Raw genomic sequence first — 18899 nt, 5'->3', positions numbered from 1 at the left:
ATTTCACCTTACACCAGTCAGAATGGCTAAGATTAAAAACTCAGGAGACAGCAGGTGTTGGAGAGAATGTGGAGAAAGAGGAACACTCCTCCACTGTCGGTGGGGTTGCAAATTGGTACAACCACTCTGGAAATCAGTCTGGCGGTTCCTCAGAAAACTGGGCACATCACTTCCGAAAGATCCTGCTATACCACTCCTGGGCATATACCCAGAGGATTCCCCAGCATGTAATAAGGATATATGCTCCACTATGTTCATAGTAGCCCTATATAATATATAATAGCCAGAAACTGGAAAGAACCCAGGTATCCCTCAACAGTAGAATGGATGCAAAAAATGTGGTATATATACACAATGGAGTACTATTCAGCCATTAGAAACAATGAATTCATGAAATTCTTAGGCAAATGGATGGAGCTGGAGAACATCATACTAAGTGAGGTAACCCAGTCTCAAAAGATCAATCATGGTATGCACTCACTAATAAGAAGATATTAGGCTGGAAAACTGGAATACCCAAAACATAATCCACACATCAAATGAGGTACAAGAAGAACAGAGGAGTGGCCTCTGGTTCTGGAAAGACTCAGTGTAGCAGTATAAGGCAAAACCAGAACAGGGAAGTGGGAAGGGGTGGGTGGGAGAACAGGGGGATGGAAGAGGGCTTATGTGACTTTCAGGGAGTGGGAGACCAGAAAAGGGGAAATCATTTGAAATGTAAATAAAAATATATCAAATAAAATAAAAATACATCAAAAAAAAGAAATGTTCAACATCCTTAGTCATCAGGGAAATGCAAATCAAAACAACCCTGAGAGTCCATCTCACGTCAATCAGAATGGCTAAGAGCAAAAACTCAGGTGACAGCAGATGTTGGCAAGGATGTGGAGAAAGAGGAACACTCCTCTATTGTTGGTGGGATTGCAAGCTGGTACAAATACTCTGGAAATCAGTCTGGCGCTTCCTCAGAAAAATTGGACATACTATTGCCTGAGGACCCATTATACCACTCCTGGGCATACACCCAAAAGATGCTCCAACATATGCTCATATTCCACTATGTTCATAGCAGCCTTATTTATAAAAGCCAGAAGCTGGAAAAGCCCAGATGTCCCTCAACAGAGAAATGGATACAGAAAATGTGGTACATATACACAATGGAGTACTACTCAGCTATTAAAAACAATTCATGAAGTTCTTAGGCAAAAGTATGGAACTAGAAAATATCATCCTGAATGAGGTAACCCTATCACAAAAGAACACACATGGTATGCACTCACTGATAAGTGGATATTAGCCCAAAAGCTCAGAATACCCAAGAAACAATTCACAGGCCTCATGAAGCTCAAGAAGAAAGAAGACCAAAGTGTGGGTGCTTTGGTTCTTGAGAATCCATCCTATATACAGTCACCAAACACAGACACTATTGTGGATGCCAAGAAGTGTATGTTGACAGGAGCCTGATATAGCTGTCTCCTGAGAGGCTCTGCTAGAGCCTGACATATACAGAGGCAGATGCTCGTAGCCAACCATTGAACTGATCATGAGGTCCCCAATGAAAGAGTTAGAGAAAAGACTGAAGAAGCTGAAGGGGTTTATAATCACATATGAAGAACAACAATATCAACCAATCAGAGCTCCCAAGGTCTAAACCCCTGGCTCCAGCTGCATATGTAGCAGAAGATTGCCTTGTTGGGCATCAATGGGAGAAGAGGCCCTTGGTCCGGTGAAAGCTTGATGCCCCAGTGTAGGGGAATGCAAGGGCAGGGGGGCAGGAGTGGGTGGGTGGGTGGGGGTACACCTTCATAGAAGCAGGAGGAGGGGGATGGGATGGGGGATTCTGGGGGGATTGGGAAAGGGGATAACATTTGAAATGTAAATACATAAAATATCCAATTAATAAAAGGGGAAAACAAGCACTCCAAGAAGATATGGTGGGTCAAATGGCTCTGCAAGGATAAACTGAATTAAAATTTCCAAAGCCCCAATGTGTAAAAGGAAAACCCAAAACTCTCGAATATCATTATTTATTTGAAAAGCTGTATCATGTTATAATTGAGAGAGTACTTTATAGTTCATCCAAGGGATGTAAAATTCTTGTCCCTATGTTATAATTAAGGTCACTGAGTCATGTGAATTTACTTCCTGTTTAAAAACTCAGGATTTTGTGAGACCTTCAAATCTAGAAAAGTGCCCCATGTCCCTAGGAGGCCTCCGTACACTGCCATGGACTCAAACACCTGTCAGTCACAAAGTACCTAAGCTTGCTGACACCTCTAGCTGTGTGCTGAGGACGGTCTGTTCTTGTTGGGAGAAGCTCAGAAGTTCCAGGGAAATGGTGTTTCTCCACAGTTGCCCCTAGTGCTCTGCCACTGCTGATTGTTACCAGGCCAGAGTCCTCATTTCTTGATATGGACAACTGACATTTGTAGGAGTTCCCCAGAAGAATGAGACTCCAGGAACCCACCGTGGTTACTGGTTTGATGCTACTGACTTCTTCCCCATGTGTCAGACTCCCCAGCAGTACTCTTTAAGATCAACACTCCCCCTAATATGCTAGAAGTTTCTACCTAGCACCTATGACTAGAATCATATTATCCACAAGTTCCTTAAAAATACACACAATATTTTTATGTATATGAGATATTTGTTTGTTTGTTTTGCTAGAGATACAAGCCATAGCTTTCAACTGACTCACTCATGAATTTATAACCTAATGAAGGTTAAGTACATGTTATAAATAAAGCTTTCATATTCTGTGGAAGGAAATAAGGTGAAGTCCTTCCTGGGTTCTCCTATATGAGCTTCATGTCACCACATCCAGTAGCATCACAAAGCTGTAACTCCTTTCTAAACTCAGGTGTAGTCCATCTCCTGGGGACATGCATTCTTTCACTCTGTTCTGAGCTGTAAAACCTGAATGCAACTTATTTTAAACTCTGTAGATTCTACTTCCTATAGCTGCACGTGTGTGTGTGTGTGTGTGTGTGTGTGTGTAAATGTAGAGATTTCCAAAGATGTGGTATTCTTTAAATGTATACTCTGCAACAATGTCCTCTTTCTTCACCTTAGAACAGATGAACACCCACCTACTTGGTTCCTTTCTCACTCAAACCAAGTATAGAAACAGATCCAAAGAAAGAATAACCAAGAAAACAGAAAATGCCAACCTACACTGCATATTAACAACTAGAAAGAAATTATTGTCTACTTACGACAGATTAGAATTGGGACAATGTGCAATGGATGCTCCTCGTTCACTGAAGACGTTAAGCTCTTCTTCAGAAAGGTAGCAGCCATGCGCCATCACTGTCTAGAGAGAAGAATATCTTGCATGGAGTTTACCACTAAAAATGCTTGCACTAATACTCATGGCTAAATACTACAAGAAGACACAGAAGCAATCGTCTTTAGAAGGACTGTTGCCATTATTTAAAGGGACAAAATCCCTGCATCCAAATATTCATTACAAAGGCCTGAACACATTTGTATGTTTTAACTATTGATTGATATAGTGCTGATGACCAACCCAGTACTCTATCATTGAGGTCCAACCTAGCCCTAGCTCTTGCTTTTGATTCTTTTTGCCCATTTACAGCACAGGAAAGGGTCAGTCAGTTCATTCATGGAATAGATTGAACACATTATGATTTTATCATCTCTACTGTAGAAAACTTTTTGGCTGTTTTCTTTTCTAAATCAATATGATATTCTTCTAGTAGGCTGATACTTGTTTATATTTGAATCAGAACTTTCTAGAAGTACATGGAAGCTCTAAATATGCTTTTGTAAAGAACTGTGGGTTAACCATTGTAGATGCTTTCTTTTGGAGACAGGGTCTCCTGATTTAGATAAGGCTGGCCTTGAACTCACTATAGAGCCCAAGATGGCCTCACACTCATAATCTTCCTGCCTTAGCCTCTGGGTTGCTGGATTGGTGGCATGAATCACAAAATCTTAAAGAATTGTTCTTTATTTCTGTTACTAGTTTCAGTATAGATACTAATGGTCCTTAAATGGACCAATAGTACATAAAACTGGGCTATGTTTTATCATAATAGCTTTTAGTTAAGGAGGAAAAACTTATTTAAGAAATCAGATACTGCAGGTTTGAGACATCAACTTTCATCTTGCCAAGATTTGCAGGGTACATTTAATTCTCTAAAAGTTTTTGTTTTACATAAATGCAAAAACTTACACCCAATTGCTCTCTCCTTTGGGAGGTATAGTTCAATGGGCAAAAATTATTAAAATAAAACTTTCTTAACCTCTGTGCAGATAAAATTAACATTAAAATATAAGGTTAATTTATTAATTATATGGAAATATATGTAAAGGAGAATGAAACTTCCCATGTAAAATTTACATTATTTATGCAAATTATTACCATTTCAAATCACTTGCATTCATATCTCCTCTTGTGTAGTCACTAAGAAATTACTGGATGCAATAAACTCTCTAGGCAGTGTGTTCATGGAAGGGCAGGCCAAAGGGCATATTGCTCTAATGAGGTCTCTTGCTACTCATATTAATGTTAATTAATTGTAGGATTAATACATTGTCATTTCAAATAAAAAAGAAAAAAAATATATTGTCATTTCTCTAAACCTCAGAGTTACAAAATACTTCTTTTGACATACATTGTGTATCTCTGGGCAGTTTTGACCTATGAAAACACACCAACACATAAGCACACATATGTCCAACTATATTGAACATTCTTCACAGAAGCCTGCAAGCTTTGTTCTTTGTGAATGCTGGATGGAATTCTAATCACATATATTTTATGATTTAACCAATTCCTTGAGGATATTCATTTTCAAACTTTCCTGTTTGAACACACATATTTCTTTCATACTCTTTAAAGAATTAACCCTTAAAATGGATCTGCTGACTTGAAGAAAAGCATACAGGTGAGCTAACTGTGAAAGTATCACAGGCCAAAAGGTCCTCTCACCATCCAATGAAAAACTTAGATTTAATGATAGGGATGAAACTTCAGGCCCATGTTAACTGCATACACATATAAACTGCATGCACACACACATACACACACACACATGCATGCACAGAAAGATCAACACATACCATGCACACATATATATAGATATACATACACACACATAGGATGGAAGATAGAGTTAGGGATAGGGAAAGGGAAAGGGGTAGGGATACAGATCACATACAAGTATCTATGGACATTCACATACAGAGTGATGCACGCACACTGGATTTACTCTAGTTCAGAAAATGTATTCAGGCTGTGGAACAGTGGTTACTCCTGAGATTTTAAAACTTAAAGGGCGCAGTCTACTTTACATAGATTATAGCACAATCCTGAACTTACCTTGTTTGTCAGAAGATTGTTTTTATCATAGACATCTGTGTAGTTTTTGTAACCAGGGTATAAGCTTTTCACGGCTTCAATTTCTTCACGATTTTCACTTATATGGCTCTGCAAACAAAGAAATAGTTTTCATTATTTTCTATAAAATATTTAATGCTGTATCTCCCATCTCAGCATGCTGCTGCTAGTTTCTGCTTGCTCCTCTTGTTGATGGGAGAGACGATGGGTGAAATCCTTAAAGGCTGTACTTGGTTTTCATTTTAAATGATTATATGCATTCTCTATGACAATATATATATCAAAGGAACTGAATATCTGGCTCTGTGTGTGCATGTTTGTGCCTGTGTGTGTGTGTGTGTGTGTGTGTGTGTGTGAGAGAGAGAGAGAGAGAGAGAGAGAGAGAGAGAGAGAGAGAGATCTTTCAAGACAAATAAACTTTCCCTCAAGACTTAAAACTAGTCTATAGAAACATAGGTTGCTGGTGCTCTTATGGGTACACAGTTCCTTACTTGTAGCAGTCCACCTAGAAAACTTCAATGGCCATCAGAGGATAAATCTATACTTCGTTCAAAAGTAAAGTAAAATTTGAACAAAGAGAGTTGAATTCTGAGCCTGGTCACGTGGCTTTGGGCAAGTCGATTCTTTTCTTTAAGCTTCTACTTCTCACCACTCAATAAAAGTGTTGGGCTAGTTAAGTGATTTTTCCATCTCTCAGTTGAAGATGTGTTAGTCATATCTCATGTGTGAAATTTTACAGAACCCAGTGCATTGGAGGCAGAAGGAAGACTTGGCTCAGGGCCTGTCCTCAGTCTGCCTCTTTTCTTCACCTTCTGAATGATGCTCTTGTAGGAAAAAAAAATGTTAAAATGACAGATCTCGACGATCCTGCTCAGGGGAATTCACACACAAACCAAGTGAGTCGGAGGAAGTCACACCTTTCGTGAGGGCACCTGAAATCTGAGGGGACACAAAGTATCTTCCATTGGAGCAGCCACCCCAGTCTCTAAAAAGAACATTTCAGACTAATGGGTAACGACAGTAGATCAACTGAAACAATTCATGAGCCTATAGCATGCCTCTTTTTCTGTTCCAAGAAGAGACATAGCAAGATGAATAAGAGAAAAGACAAGCAAGGTTCTAACCAGTGATTTGCCTACATCAAACCCTATCTACAGTCAAGAGTGAGTCCCAGTCCAGCAATGACATGCATGGACATAGCACAAAAGGAAGGGCAACCACGTGACATGATTGGATAATACAAGTAAGCACACATCATCCGTCCCTCTAATTTGTAGCCCAGGATAACCTTGGCTTTCTGATTCTTTTGGCCCCGCCTTCTGTGTGCTGTGCCACCATGCCCAGTTTATGCAATGGTCGGGATCAACCTCGAGGGTTCATGCACGCCAGGTGAGTGCTCTATCAGCTGCACTGCCTCTCCAGCCTAAGAATAGACATTTTACATGTCTTTTACATTTTATTTTCCCGTAGCTTTAAATATTATTTGCATTCTCTCTCTCTCTCTCTCTCTCTCTCTCTCTCTCTCTCTCTCTCTCTCTCTCTCTCTCTCTCTCTCTCTCTCTCTCTCCCCCCCCCCTCTTTCTCTTTCCCTGAAAAAAAATTAGTTTCCAATGTGGAAATACTATCCAAATTCGGAATTTTATCAACAGAGAATAATCGTTGGAGACCGAATCCAAAGTTCAAATATCAGAAGCCACAAGCAGTAATCATGTAGAAGATACATTAATGGGTCTTATGAACATCCATTTTAAAAATAAATAAATAAAAGGTAAGAAACCAATGTGTTGCCTTCACCCCAGCTTTCCCTTCCTTCCCTGTAACTGTCAGCTCAGAAAGAGGGGAGATCTTACTGCAGTGTGTAATTAAGTGTGAGTGGGGGAGGGGAACTCCTAATTTTAACCCAGCTGTGAGATTTTTAAAAAAGCATTTTATTGCTAAATTGCAACAACTTAATGATAAAGGAAGATATACTTTTTGTTCCTAGTTTTAAATTAAGAAACTCAGAACAAAAGGATTTTAACTCACTTCTGTAAGGTAGAAATTAAGTTCTTTTTACTTTTCAAATAATAATTGGTTCCTCCACAAATGAAGGTTCTAGAACACCAGGAAAGCATCAAATAAAAATCAGGAAGGAAATGTATTAAATGCATTTTCCCAAGAACGGGTAGTCTGACATCGATCTTGCTATTCTTTATAAAGTTGTCTTGGCCTGTCTAAGACTGATCAGCAAATATTGAGGATGAAAACAATGTCAGGCTTCTGACCTGCAAAACTGACCAAATGGGTTAGTTGACAGCCCTCAAATTTTTTGACTCTAGAAGATCTCAGTAGAAGGTTATTACTAGAGATGACCTGAGGGTACCAAGACATCATGCAGCTATAGCCTAAGGCACAAACCAAAATACAATGCCTACCTGGATGTACAGGTCATGGGTCTTGGCGATGTTGCCAAGTTCACTCATCAGAGTCTCCGTGCAAGAAAGGGAAAATCGTGGGGTCACTATGGGTTTCACCCTTGGATACTGGAAATAGTAAAAAAAAAAAAATTGGGTGAGAAAAATATGAAGATTATGAACACATAGAACATTCTGCCATCAATGTGATTTTACAAGATTGGGTATGGGTGAAAATCCCCAATTTCTAGTCCACAGAGGTTCTGGGTTCCAAAAACAGCTCATCGGTGAGGAGAGCATTCTTCAGCATCAAGTTTATAGAAGAATGTTCTTTGTCATTATAGGCATTCCTTCAACATTACCTCAAATGAGACCTGAGGTGGGGATAGCTCATGTGAGGTGGTAGTTTATTTCCCTGCCTACATCTGGAGCAGGTGTGCTGGCTGCATCCTCACTCAGAACTCCTTAATGGATGGATGGCAGGATACTACTAGGAAGATAGTAACAGTAAAGGTCTATAAGCATCAGCCCTAACTCTTTCCGGGTTAAATTGGAAGAAATTCTGAACATTCCTATGGCTTCCAATGTGACAGTGGAGAGTCATAAGAGAAAGAAGGGCTAGACTTAGTAAGCTATGAATCTATCTTCTGGAATGATAAGCTAGTTTTTATGGGCTTGGAGGCAAGAAATAGCACTGTTTTCACAGGCCCTAGAATGCCAGGGCAAAGCAGATGCCTGGTTGACTATGAATGGCCCTGTGATGTGCCACAGGACTATGCCTGAGCCTTGCCTGTTTTTCAACCCACACAGGAGACTAGTAGCAGACAGAACCAATGGAGAAGGGGCCATCAAACAGGTTTCCAAGGCCCACACGCCACCTATCTTCTTGGATCAAGAAACCCTCCCTCTACAGAGACCAATGTTACAAAATTAAAGGGCCCTAAACCAGGAAGGAGGAAATGCAGTGGATCTGGGTAGGCTGAGTTGAGAGGGTGACTCTTGAGGACACTGACTGGATCGCTATACCTTTAATGACGGTTTGTATCTTAAATGTCTCCCAAAATCATGTGGGGGGGTGAAGAGCTTGGCTTAGTGTGCTATTGGGAGATGACCAAACCTTTGTGAGGTAGAGCCAACTGGGAGGAAGTCAGCAGTGGCTTCTGGGCAGCCATGAGGTAAGCAGCTTCACTCTGCCTAGAAGTTCTCCCATCATGCTCTGGCTCACCATAGGCCTAAAAGCCACCAGACCAAGTCATCATAGACTAAAGCTGTCTGAAACCAGGAGTCAAAAATAAACCTTCCTTTCTTATAACTTGCTTACCTCAGGTATTCTGTCACTGTGACAGACAGTTGGCTGACCAATGCACCTTAGACTAACTCAGAGCTCAGTGAACTCGGGATGGAGCGCACATACCTGACTAAACTTGGGTTCTCTGCCACAAAGAGTCAAAGGGTATGGGAATCAAAAGTAGGTACACACAATATCCCTGAAGCTGTAAACAAGTTCAGCAAACATAAGGTTTGTAGCACATTTTAATAGTGAATAATCAAATCCACTAAATCCTGACTACAAAACTGTACTTTGAACAAACTCTAAATATAGTATCCTATGAACCTTCACTAGAAAGCAAAAACCAGAAGCTTCTATGAATTTGACATTTCCAGATTACATGTGCAAATGAGATCATGCAGTATTTCTCTTCTGAACTGGGTTGATTTCATTTAACATAATATACTCCAGATTCATCATGCTGTCTCAAATAGCAATATCTTTTTTTTACAGATGAATACTATCCCATTATTATGCACATGTGTATATATGTATATTATATATGAGACATATTTAAATTTTATACTATGCCATGTGTGTGTATATATATATATGCACACAAACATATATGTATATAAAATTAGTTTTCTTTATCTACTCATCCATAGGCTCCTAGATTGCTCCCATATTTGGGTTATGGCAAATAAAAGTGCAGTAAACATAGGTGCACATATCTCTCCAAGATACTGATTTTGTTTTCTCTATAGATACCCAAGAATGGGGTCCCTGAATCATATGAAATGTTGGCCAAAGGGTATGAGTTCTCAATCATAAAATGAACACATTCCCCAGACTTTTGGGCAATCCTGCCCTTATACATGTGACTGGATCTCAATGTGATCATCTTCCAACACTGCATGTGTGTGACAAGCCACCACTCTGTGCACCCTAAAACTCACGGTCTTTGTCAGATGTTTTTCAGTTTTAAAAATCTGACCTGTCTGAGCTGAGCCATCAGGTACACTGTTTAAACAAGCAGCGTGTCTAGGAAAACACCTCTTATGTATAGGGTAAGCCATAGGTACACAAATTAATCTACCAAACAACTTAGCAAATCCTATAGCTAACAGAGCTGCACTCCAGGTGAAAACTGAACAAATTTACTTACATTCTTTTGGAGCATTTCTGACACAAATCTGAAATGAAGCAAATAATGCAAAGTTAGAAACGTTTATTATCGTCAAGTAAATGCTTCTAATACCACCTCTAACTAGAAATTAAGAAGGAGTAATCATTCAGTTTTTCTTTGATAGCAAAAGAGGGAGAGGAAAGTCACAGGGAATATGGCCCCGTGACATCTTGTGGGTATTTCTGAGTATCCACTCAGGTCCCAGGTTGTGCTACCAGCTCTACCACAGAGATCCCAGGCTGTGCCATTAGCTCCAATTCTGTGTGATAGAGTTGTAGTGAGCCATGGACCGTGCATGACAGGACATGGACTCTTAGGCACACCCAGGCACTTAGAAGCCTTGGACACTGTACTTCTAATCCCCTATGTGGAGGCTACTTAGGCACTCAGTAAGACTCACCATAAGTCTTTCAGGAAAGAGTCTGGCAGGTAGATATATTAGAGGAAGGTGGAGGACTAAGACAGAGGTGTCTGTAAAGTGTATGGGGGAAGGGACAAATGGTAAACCTGAGGACTTCTGCCTGCTTGAACAGTGACAACTGTCCAATGAAATAGTTATTTCTGCCCTGGGCTAAAAAGATTGTCAGTTATTAGTAGCTTCCCTCTGGTATGCTTCCAGACTAAAACATGAATTGAGAGCCTGAGGATGTAGCTCTGTGACAGACAGTTGCCAGGTGTGAACAAAGCCCTAGGTTCCATCTTTACTCTTAGGAAAAACACAGTCTGGAGTAAGGTACAGTGTCCACAGGCGTGGATTGTGCCGTAGCTGAGCACACAGCCAGTGTTGAAAACAGAGACACTGCCCTCCTCCAGTGTCAGTGCTCTTCACTCAGCACCCTGGAGGGAACACACTTGGAGTGAGAGAAGCTCAGAAAATAGAAGTAAAACTGAGATTTAAACTTATACCTGCAAAGTATGGACCTAAAGAAACCTCTTCTGTGTATCTCTTGATGACGTGGAATATAATACAGTGACCTTCTGTTTTCAAGATACCATGGAAGAGCTATCAGAGGTCATGTGAAAAAAGCACTTAAATAGTCAATAATTTCCCCAGCGTTATATGAAATTGGACATAATGGAAACTCATGAAATAACATAAGCCATACGCAAAGGTAATTGAGGAGGTTGTGGATATGATCTTAGCATTTCTTATGCACCTATATAAATGTCATAATAAAAGCTATTACTTCATGGAACTATTTTTTTAAAGTAGTTTAATGAGCCGGGCATCATACTTAACAAATCTGGTCTTCTGGAGGAATCCTAGCCTGATACAGGAAACTTTTATTTTTTAAATAAAGGGTGATTTAAAATAAAATAAAGGGTCCTTCATTTATAGAGCTGAGGAGATGGTGTAGTGGGTAGGATCAATTGCTAGGCAAGCAGGAAGGCCTGAATTTGAATCCCCAGCACCAATGTAACAAACAAAAACAAAAACAAAAACAAGCTGGGTACTCTGGGCATGCCTCAAACCCTAGGGCTTGCAGCCAGACACAGGTGGCTGCTCAGAACTAAAACCTTTCAGTTCAGTGGGAGACCCTACCTCAAGGGTATATATAAGACAAAGAGTGTCAGAGCAGAACACCCAACATCCTCCTCTGGCCTCCATGAATGTGTGTACTAGTACATGCAATTTCACACAACATGTGCACAAACATAAATAAAAGTAAATTTTTCAAAAGAAGTACACCAATTTTTATAAAATGGCCTAAATTCACTCAGCGGCCCTGGCATACTGGAAGAGGGACATAATTTGTTTTTCAACTTTGATGCTACATCTTAAGAAGACTCTAGAATATGCCATTGCATCTCAAGATTCTTGGACTTAAAAGGAAATCGCTTCAGTTGTGTGTGGGGTGAAAGCAGGAGGCTGGGTGCAAGAGGAGATGAGAGAAGCACTGTAGTACCCGAGAGTCACAGTGTGGGGATGTGCAGAATGCTTCACTCTATCCTTACAATGGCCTCATCAAGAACCACTTTCTTGTGATTTTAAAAGCAACCCTTCCAAACTATGCACTTAAAATTCTAACCTTTCCCACTCTTAAAGAGATTGCACACTGGAACACATTTCCATTTTATAAAATCATTTTTGGCGAGGAATAATTTACATATCATAAAGTTCACCTATTTATGTTCAATAATTTTAGCAAATTTACTGGGTTGTGGAGTTATCATAATAATACGGTCTTTGAATTCATCTTGGGAGCAAGATCCCCTGGGTGTATAGGCAGGAGATAGACAGTTCTTTCCTGGCAACAGCAAACCTCTCCCACTTTATGCCTCATGCATGGACTTGCATTTTCTCTATATTCAATATAGGTATAAGTTTATAAAGTGTGCCCTTTTGCGTTACGCTTTTCTTAGAATAATAATTTTAAAGTTTATCATGTTGTAACCACTTTGCTTTTCTCATACCCGATTAATTTTATTGAACACCATATTTCCTGCATCCACATACCATTTGGTAGACATGCCGAGTCCTCTGATAGCTTTAGTCACATGGCCCCCTGCCTCTTTCTTGCAACTCCCAGGATTAACTGAAGAATGGCTGCAAATCTAACAGCTGGAAATTGGAAGAACCAGACCCATCATCCAGGCTTGTCCTGATTCCTCTCAGAACAGGATACCTTGTATTTTTTCCTTTTGTTTTCTTAGTTTTATTTCATGGGTGTATGTATCTGCATATGTGAGTGCACATCTACGTTTAGTGCCTGTGGAGAGCAGAGGAGGACATTAGATCCCCTGGAACTGGAGTTACCAACATGTGAGAAGCCATGTGTCCTGGGAACCGGGGTTAAGTCAGGTCCTGCTGAGCCATCTCTCTAGCCCCATCCTGCAATTGTTTTAAACTTGGTGAGCCAAGTGTCCACCGGGACTAAAACTTCAGCTAGAGCGAGGTACAATGTGGGGTATATCTAGATGACTCTCCACTCATTCTGGGCAGCTCTGCTGAGCCTTACAAACCAGACTGCTTGGCTCCAGGGCTTCTACTCTCCCTGTTGTCTATCTGGAAGTCGTAGATAGCCTTGCCGTGCTAAACTTGTAGTATAGTGTCGATTATCCCTACCCTCTTGCAGCCAGATTGCTTGGAGTGCTATCCTGGAACTGACCCTGGTATATCTAGGGCACCTCCTTTGTCTGTTGCATCTATGAGAGGTGGCTTGACAACCAGCCTCACTAGAGTCTTTGTGCGGGCCTGCTGTGTTGTCTCTGTCTGCACCATGGTTTGACATTTCTATCTTCATATGATGCTCTATCCTCTAAGGTACAAATTACCCCAAACAGGTTGTTCGCATCCTTTGATGAACTCACTTTGTGCCTAGAAGCTCTAAAGCAGGCCCGTTGGTTTCTACCACTCAGTGTCTCTCATGCCTGTAAGTCACAGTTGAACGTGTCTAGACCTTATATCATTAGGGCTCTACATCCCATGTGGCCACAGGTATAAGATAAGGGTATAAAAGGAATGTAGCCTTTCTGCTGTGTGTCTCTGCCTCCTCATGTAACAGTTCTAAAGAGGATAGATTCTAGTTTAGTACTTAGATATGCTGTGGTCATTCCAGCATTTATGCAGATATCTTGCTTTCTATGCACGGATATAATGATGGTGCTAGATGGTTATAACACATTGGCAACCCACAGAAAGGACACAGGGTAAAATCACACCCTGGTGTCTTTGGGTGACTTAACTAGAGAAAATGTCTCTGCTTTGTACTTCGTGCTTCTCTGTGCCAGGGAAGCACATCTTCTTTGGTTATTTAAAAAAACAAAACAAAACAAAACACCTTTGTTTTGGTTTTGATAGAGGGTCTCACTGCATGGTTAAGGCTGCCTTTGAACTAATGATCAATCGTCCCCTCTCAGTATCCCACACACTTGGATTGCAGGTGTGACCACCAGGCCTGACTGAGACATTTTTACTGAAATGCCTATCGATTATCTACAAATGGAACATTTTCCATAACCGCCCATGTTTTCTGTAAGTGGTCCTTCACACCATTGTTCTTGGGCAGTGCATGCCTAACAAATGCTTATATATGCCTCCTGTCTCTCCTTTTCACATTAAGGATGATGTAAGACCCATGTCATCCTAAAAGGAACTCTACATTTAAAGTCATAGCTCCATTCTACTAAATCCTGGCTCTGCACTTCCATCTACACTGTTAACATGGTTTGGATGAGTGTCCAACAAAGGTCCATTTGGTTTGGTCCCCAGTTGATGCTATTGGGAAATGGGGTTTCTTAGGAAGTGGGGCCTGCTGGGACATCTTTAACTCATTGGGCATGTACCCCTGAGAGACATTTTAGGGTTCTTACTCATGAGATGAGCAGGGTATCTTACCATTGACTCCTATCTCATCAAAGGCATGTGGGCACTAGACCATATACTGAAATCTCTAGAACAATAACCTAAAAGAAATCTTTTTCTCTTGATAAGACAATTATCTTAGACAATTATCAGAGTAATGTAAATGGAATACACCAATGGCTATGGACAAGTTACCTAGGCTATGTCAGACTCTAGTTTCTTTTCATCAAAACAAAACAAAACAAAAACCATACACCTCAAGAAGCTTTCTATGAGGATCAAGAATGGTATGTGAGTGACCCACTGACTACTATCACATGTTTGAGCATTGTGGATGAACTAGATACTGCAGCAATCTGAAAATTGTCACTGTGCTCAGATCTCAACTAGGTCATAATGGTATCTATGGTATCTATTTTCCTATCTCCATTTCAGATGCTATCAGAATTGCAAATAACTCATCCAAAATATAGGTCCACCCCACCCTGACCTCAGGCACACTACCTCTCTGTCTCCTTGACTGACTCCTCAGTGCTCTCCTTGTATTCTGGAACAGTGTCATTCAAATCCATGCAAACTTTGCCCACAAATGCTCGCTGCCCAAATTTATCTGTGAAGCAAACAGAGAAAGAATCTAAAAATGTGTTTCTTTTAAAAAAAATTAAATTAAAATCATTTTAGAAAGTGAGACTGTTAACAATTATCTCTCTGTCTTCACACTGTGACAATGACAATTCAATTTACAATGAAGAGTAAACAGTCTTCCCCCCAGACCCCATCCCATTCCCAGTCTGCCTGCAAATAATTGGGTATTTTACATTTCTTATTTATCTTTTCCTTTTGATTAAACAGTTTTTCCATGTTTTTGATAATGTTATAACTATTTTGGCATTCATCTTCCCTCATGGTACAAAAGGTAATGACTTCAGATCCTAGAAAATACATTAATATTCCTAAGTATACCATCTTTTCTCCTTTCCCCTCATTGGTTTGTCTACCTGCCCTTCTCTGTCATTACTGGATCTAGTTTCTCTCCATGCATACAGTGTCCCTTTTCTAGTTAAGCACAGCATATGAAATGTTAAGAACATGGATCCTGGATAACTAACTTGGATTTGATTCCTCACCCCTGTGATTACTCCAAGATGGTTAGCAACACTTGTGATTCTGTTATAGGGACCAGACATTGTACAAAATACTCAGCCCTAAATGGCTGTCTGACATCTATTGATGACCTCACAGCACAGACAGATTACCTAAGGCACAAAGATGTTCACATGTTCACATAGATGGGAAGCAGAACTGAGCATAGATTTAGGTCAAGGATTCCACCCATATCCAAGTCATGCTTATCTGAAATCTAGACTCCAGTGTCCCAGAATCCTCTGTGCTGTGCAGGATGGTAAGAATTACACAAAGAAAGATGCATGAGACACATGGTTCTCAGACGCTCCATCATAGTTCTCCCTAACCATAGCAGTACAGATATTGTTATCATTGACTGAAGAATGTCTAACAGTGCTGGCAATGAAGGATCTTCATCAGATGTGCTGAGGGAACTTTTATTCCAGTTGAGCTACAAAGGTGGGGTTATTTTACAATGTCTCCTTTGTTAGCATTTTGTCTAAGCTCTGTCCCAGTTACCTGGCAACAACCAGGTATGCCTGACTCAGTATAAAAAGGGATGCTAGGCTCCTCCTCTCTCTCTTGCTCTTATCTTGCCCTCCTGCTCCCTCTCTCTCCCCACTCACTTCTCCCCTCTCTCCAGGCGCTCATGACTGGCCTCTACTTCTCTATTCTCTCTCTCTCTCTCTCTCTCTCTCTCTCTCTCTCTCTCTCTCTCTCTCTCTCTCTCTGCCTTTTTCTGCCACTATTACCCTCTCAACTCCCCTCCCTATGCCCTGAATAAACTCTACCATCATGTGGCTGGTCCCTCAGGGGAAGGGATGCCTCAGCATGGGCCCACAAAGGCACCTCCTTCCCCCACACCTCATCACACATCCATAAAACATATCCCCCCTCTCTTTATCTTTTTATAAACACATCAACCTTGCTGTTGGGAGTCTTTCAAAAGGCTTTCTGCCACACTCTCCCCAAAGGCTATTTTAATATCTAGCCATCACCAGATGAACCCCCCTAACATCATTCTCATTACATCACTCACTGGCCTGAATCCTTCATTTGAGTCTCTGGTGCATAGCCAAGGCCCTCTGTGGTCCAAACCTCCTTACACTCCTCATTATGCAATGAGTCTCCCCGCTCATTTGAACCATGCTATTTCCTGTCTCCATCATCAATATCCCTGCCCCAGCTCCTCTGTCCATCTCAGTCCCTCACTTCAGTCTCTCCCGGGTTTTGTCTTCCATTCAGTTAAAGGCCGCTTCCATGAAGTCTTCCCAGACAGACTACCTTTTCCTCTTCTGAGAACTTTCATGATCATTTTCAGTGTCAGCAACCGACCTTTGGTATGAACTACCTTGGAACCCAAAAGTGTGATAAATCACATCACAAGCCACCAAGTACCTGCTGTATGCTAGGCACTGACTTGGGTATGTGTGGAATCATCAACCTAAATCTAGGCCAATTCTGCTTCCTAGCTATGTGAACATGTGAACATCTTGGTGCTTTAGTTAATCTGTCTATATTATGAGGGTATCAATAAATGTCAGATGGCCGTTTAGGCTGAGCATTTTGTACAATGTCTGGTCCCTATAACAGGTGTTACTACAATTACTAATCAATGTGTATAAGTTTCCTTTCTCGTTCTTTTAGGACAAAGATTGTCTTCTAGTTCACTGCAGTCCTAGCACAATCACAATGGCCTGAATCTAGCTAACTGTCAAGACCTATTCCTTGATGTTGATTACAATGTAACAAACTGTTGCCACAGCTACACTGATAACAATGCTCCAAAGAGCCCCACATTAATATGCAAAATTCCGATCTATAAATGTTATCCTGGAATCAGAACCCATATAGAAATAATTAAATCATTAAACAATAAAAATGCATTTAAGGCGCTAGGATATTCACAGTCACTCACAAAGTACAAATGCTCGAATTCTAGATACAAAGGCACAGCTTCCCCCTGGGTATAAACTATTGCCAGGCATGCTCTGGTTGTCTTTGTTTGGCATGCCCCTAAATCCTGCTTTTAGCTGCTCACCTGTAATTTCCGCAAGGATCAGGGATGAGTCAGTGTGAATTGTTCCAAAGTAGCAAGCCGTGGTGGTGCCGTTCTTTAGTGTTCTCCTCTAAAAATAAACCACAAAAAAAAAAAAAAAATCCTGAATTGCATGTGCTCAGAAAAGTCACATGGCCCATATGGATGAAAATAGAAGTCTGGTTTTTAATTTTAAGATGTGTTTATTTAAAGGTATGCCATCTTGATGTGGAAGAGACTAAGTAAATGGCAAAAGTATTTATACTCTAAACGTGTGAGCTTAAGGAGAAGTTGGTGCTTCTGATTTCCTAGATTCACATGGTTGGGTGTTTCAGAGGTCATAAAATGAGATGCCAGTTAACTCCTTGTTCCTTGGGATTGTGGAAAGCTATTCGGATTTTATTAATCTGTGAGTATACAAATGGGATCTTTTTTTTTCTGTGCAGGACAAAGTAAAATTATTCAGCTAGACTTCTGCTTCAACCTGACAGAGCAATTATCATTATGTCTTTTATCCTTAGCAAATTTTCACTTGCACTACATACAATAAGTGAGGGCAACATAGATTAACTCCCAAGAAAAACACAAGATGAGACAAGAGCAGAGGAAAACAGAGAAGATGCTGGAAACCTTGGGAAGAGGATGGGCATTTGGGGAGCTAGCAGGACACTGGCTGGAGTCCTCGGCATCATGTCCTCTCTGTAGAAGCTTCCCAACCACTTCTACTGCTCTCTGTATGGAGTCATTCTCCTTAGAAACTGCTACATGTGGAAGGGACACAAATCGCCAATAACAAGTTGAAGAAAGGGTTTAAGTGGAGAGCCAGCTGATGGCAAGGGTCCCGAGAACACCGAGGTTTAGGACTCTCCCACCGCTCCTGAAGAGGCTGAAGAATTCCTTCCTGAAGAAGGAATAAGTCACTGGAAGATATGGTCTCCCAGTGACACTGAAGCCAGTGTTTTCTCCTTCCAAAGTTCATCCAGGCTTATCAGTCAGTGCTGATGTGGGTACGAGGAAAGCCCTCCAGCCCTGGTTCTCATGAAGAAAAGCTCCAACTGGATGAGAAGTTGCAGTTTCAAATTGGATGAGATTGAGCTAAAAAAAAAAGACTGAAAAACTCAGAAATCTATGCAAAGTACAGTCATGTGACAAGACAGGGAGAACCCAAGGAGGGAAGGCATGGGGGGGGGCAACTCTCTTAAGCAGAGGTCAA

General features: G+C 40.8%; 1 protein-coding gene across 4 annotated transcripts in view; it reads right to left on the bottom strand.

Moving 5' to 3' along the window:
* Positions 1-18899, bottom strand: part of Gda (guanine deaminase) — a 680631-nt gene that overhangs the window by 26022 nt on the left and 635710 nt on the right. For all 4 annotated transcript variants that reach the window (XM_052188366.1, XM_052188342.1, XM_052188349.1 and 1 more), the window contains 6 exons: positions 17690-17777; positions 15028-15133; positions 10197-10224; positions 7780-7887; positions 5348-5455; positions 3216-3313 (listed from right to left, as the gene is read on the bottom strand). In XM_052188366.1, coding sequence (XP_052044326.1) covers positions 3216-3313; positions 5348-5455; positions 7780-7887; positions 10197-10224; positions 15028-15133; positions 17690-17777 — 536 coding nt within the window. The remainder of the gene's footprint in view (positions 1-3215; positions 3314-5347; positions 5456-7779; positions 7888-10196; positions 10225-15027; positions 15134-17689; positions 17778-18899) is intronic.

Source organism: Apodemus sylvaticus, chromosome 1 (genome assembly GCF_947179515.1).
Source record: "Apodemus sylvaticus chromosome 1, mApoSyl1.1, whole genome shotgun sequence".
Classification (NCBI taxonomy): Eukaryota; Metazoa; Chordata; class Mammalia; order Rodentia; family Muridae; genus Apodemus; species Apodemus sylvaticus.
Note: the sequence above shows the minus strand (reverse complement) of the source record. Positions and strands in the feature narration are given on the sequence as shown.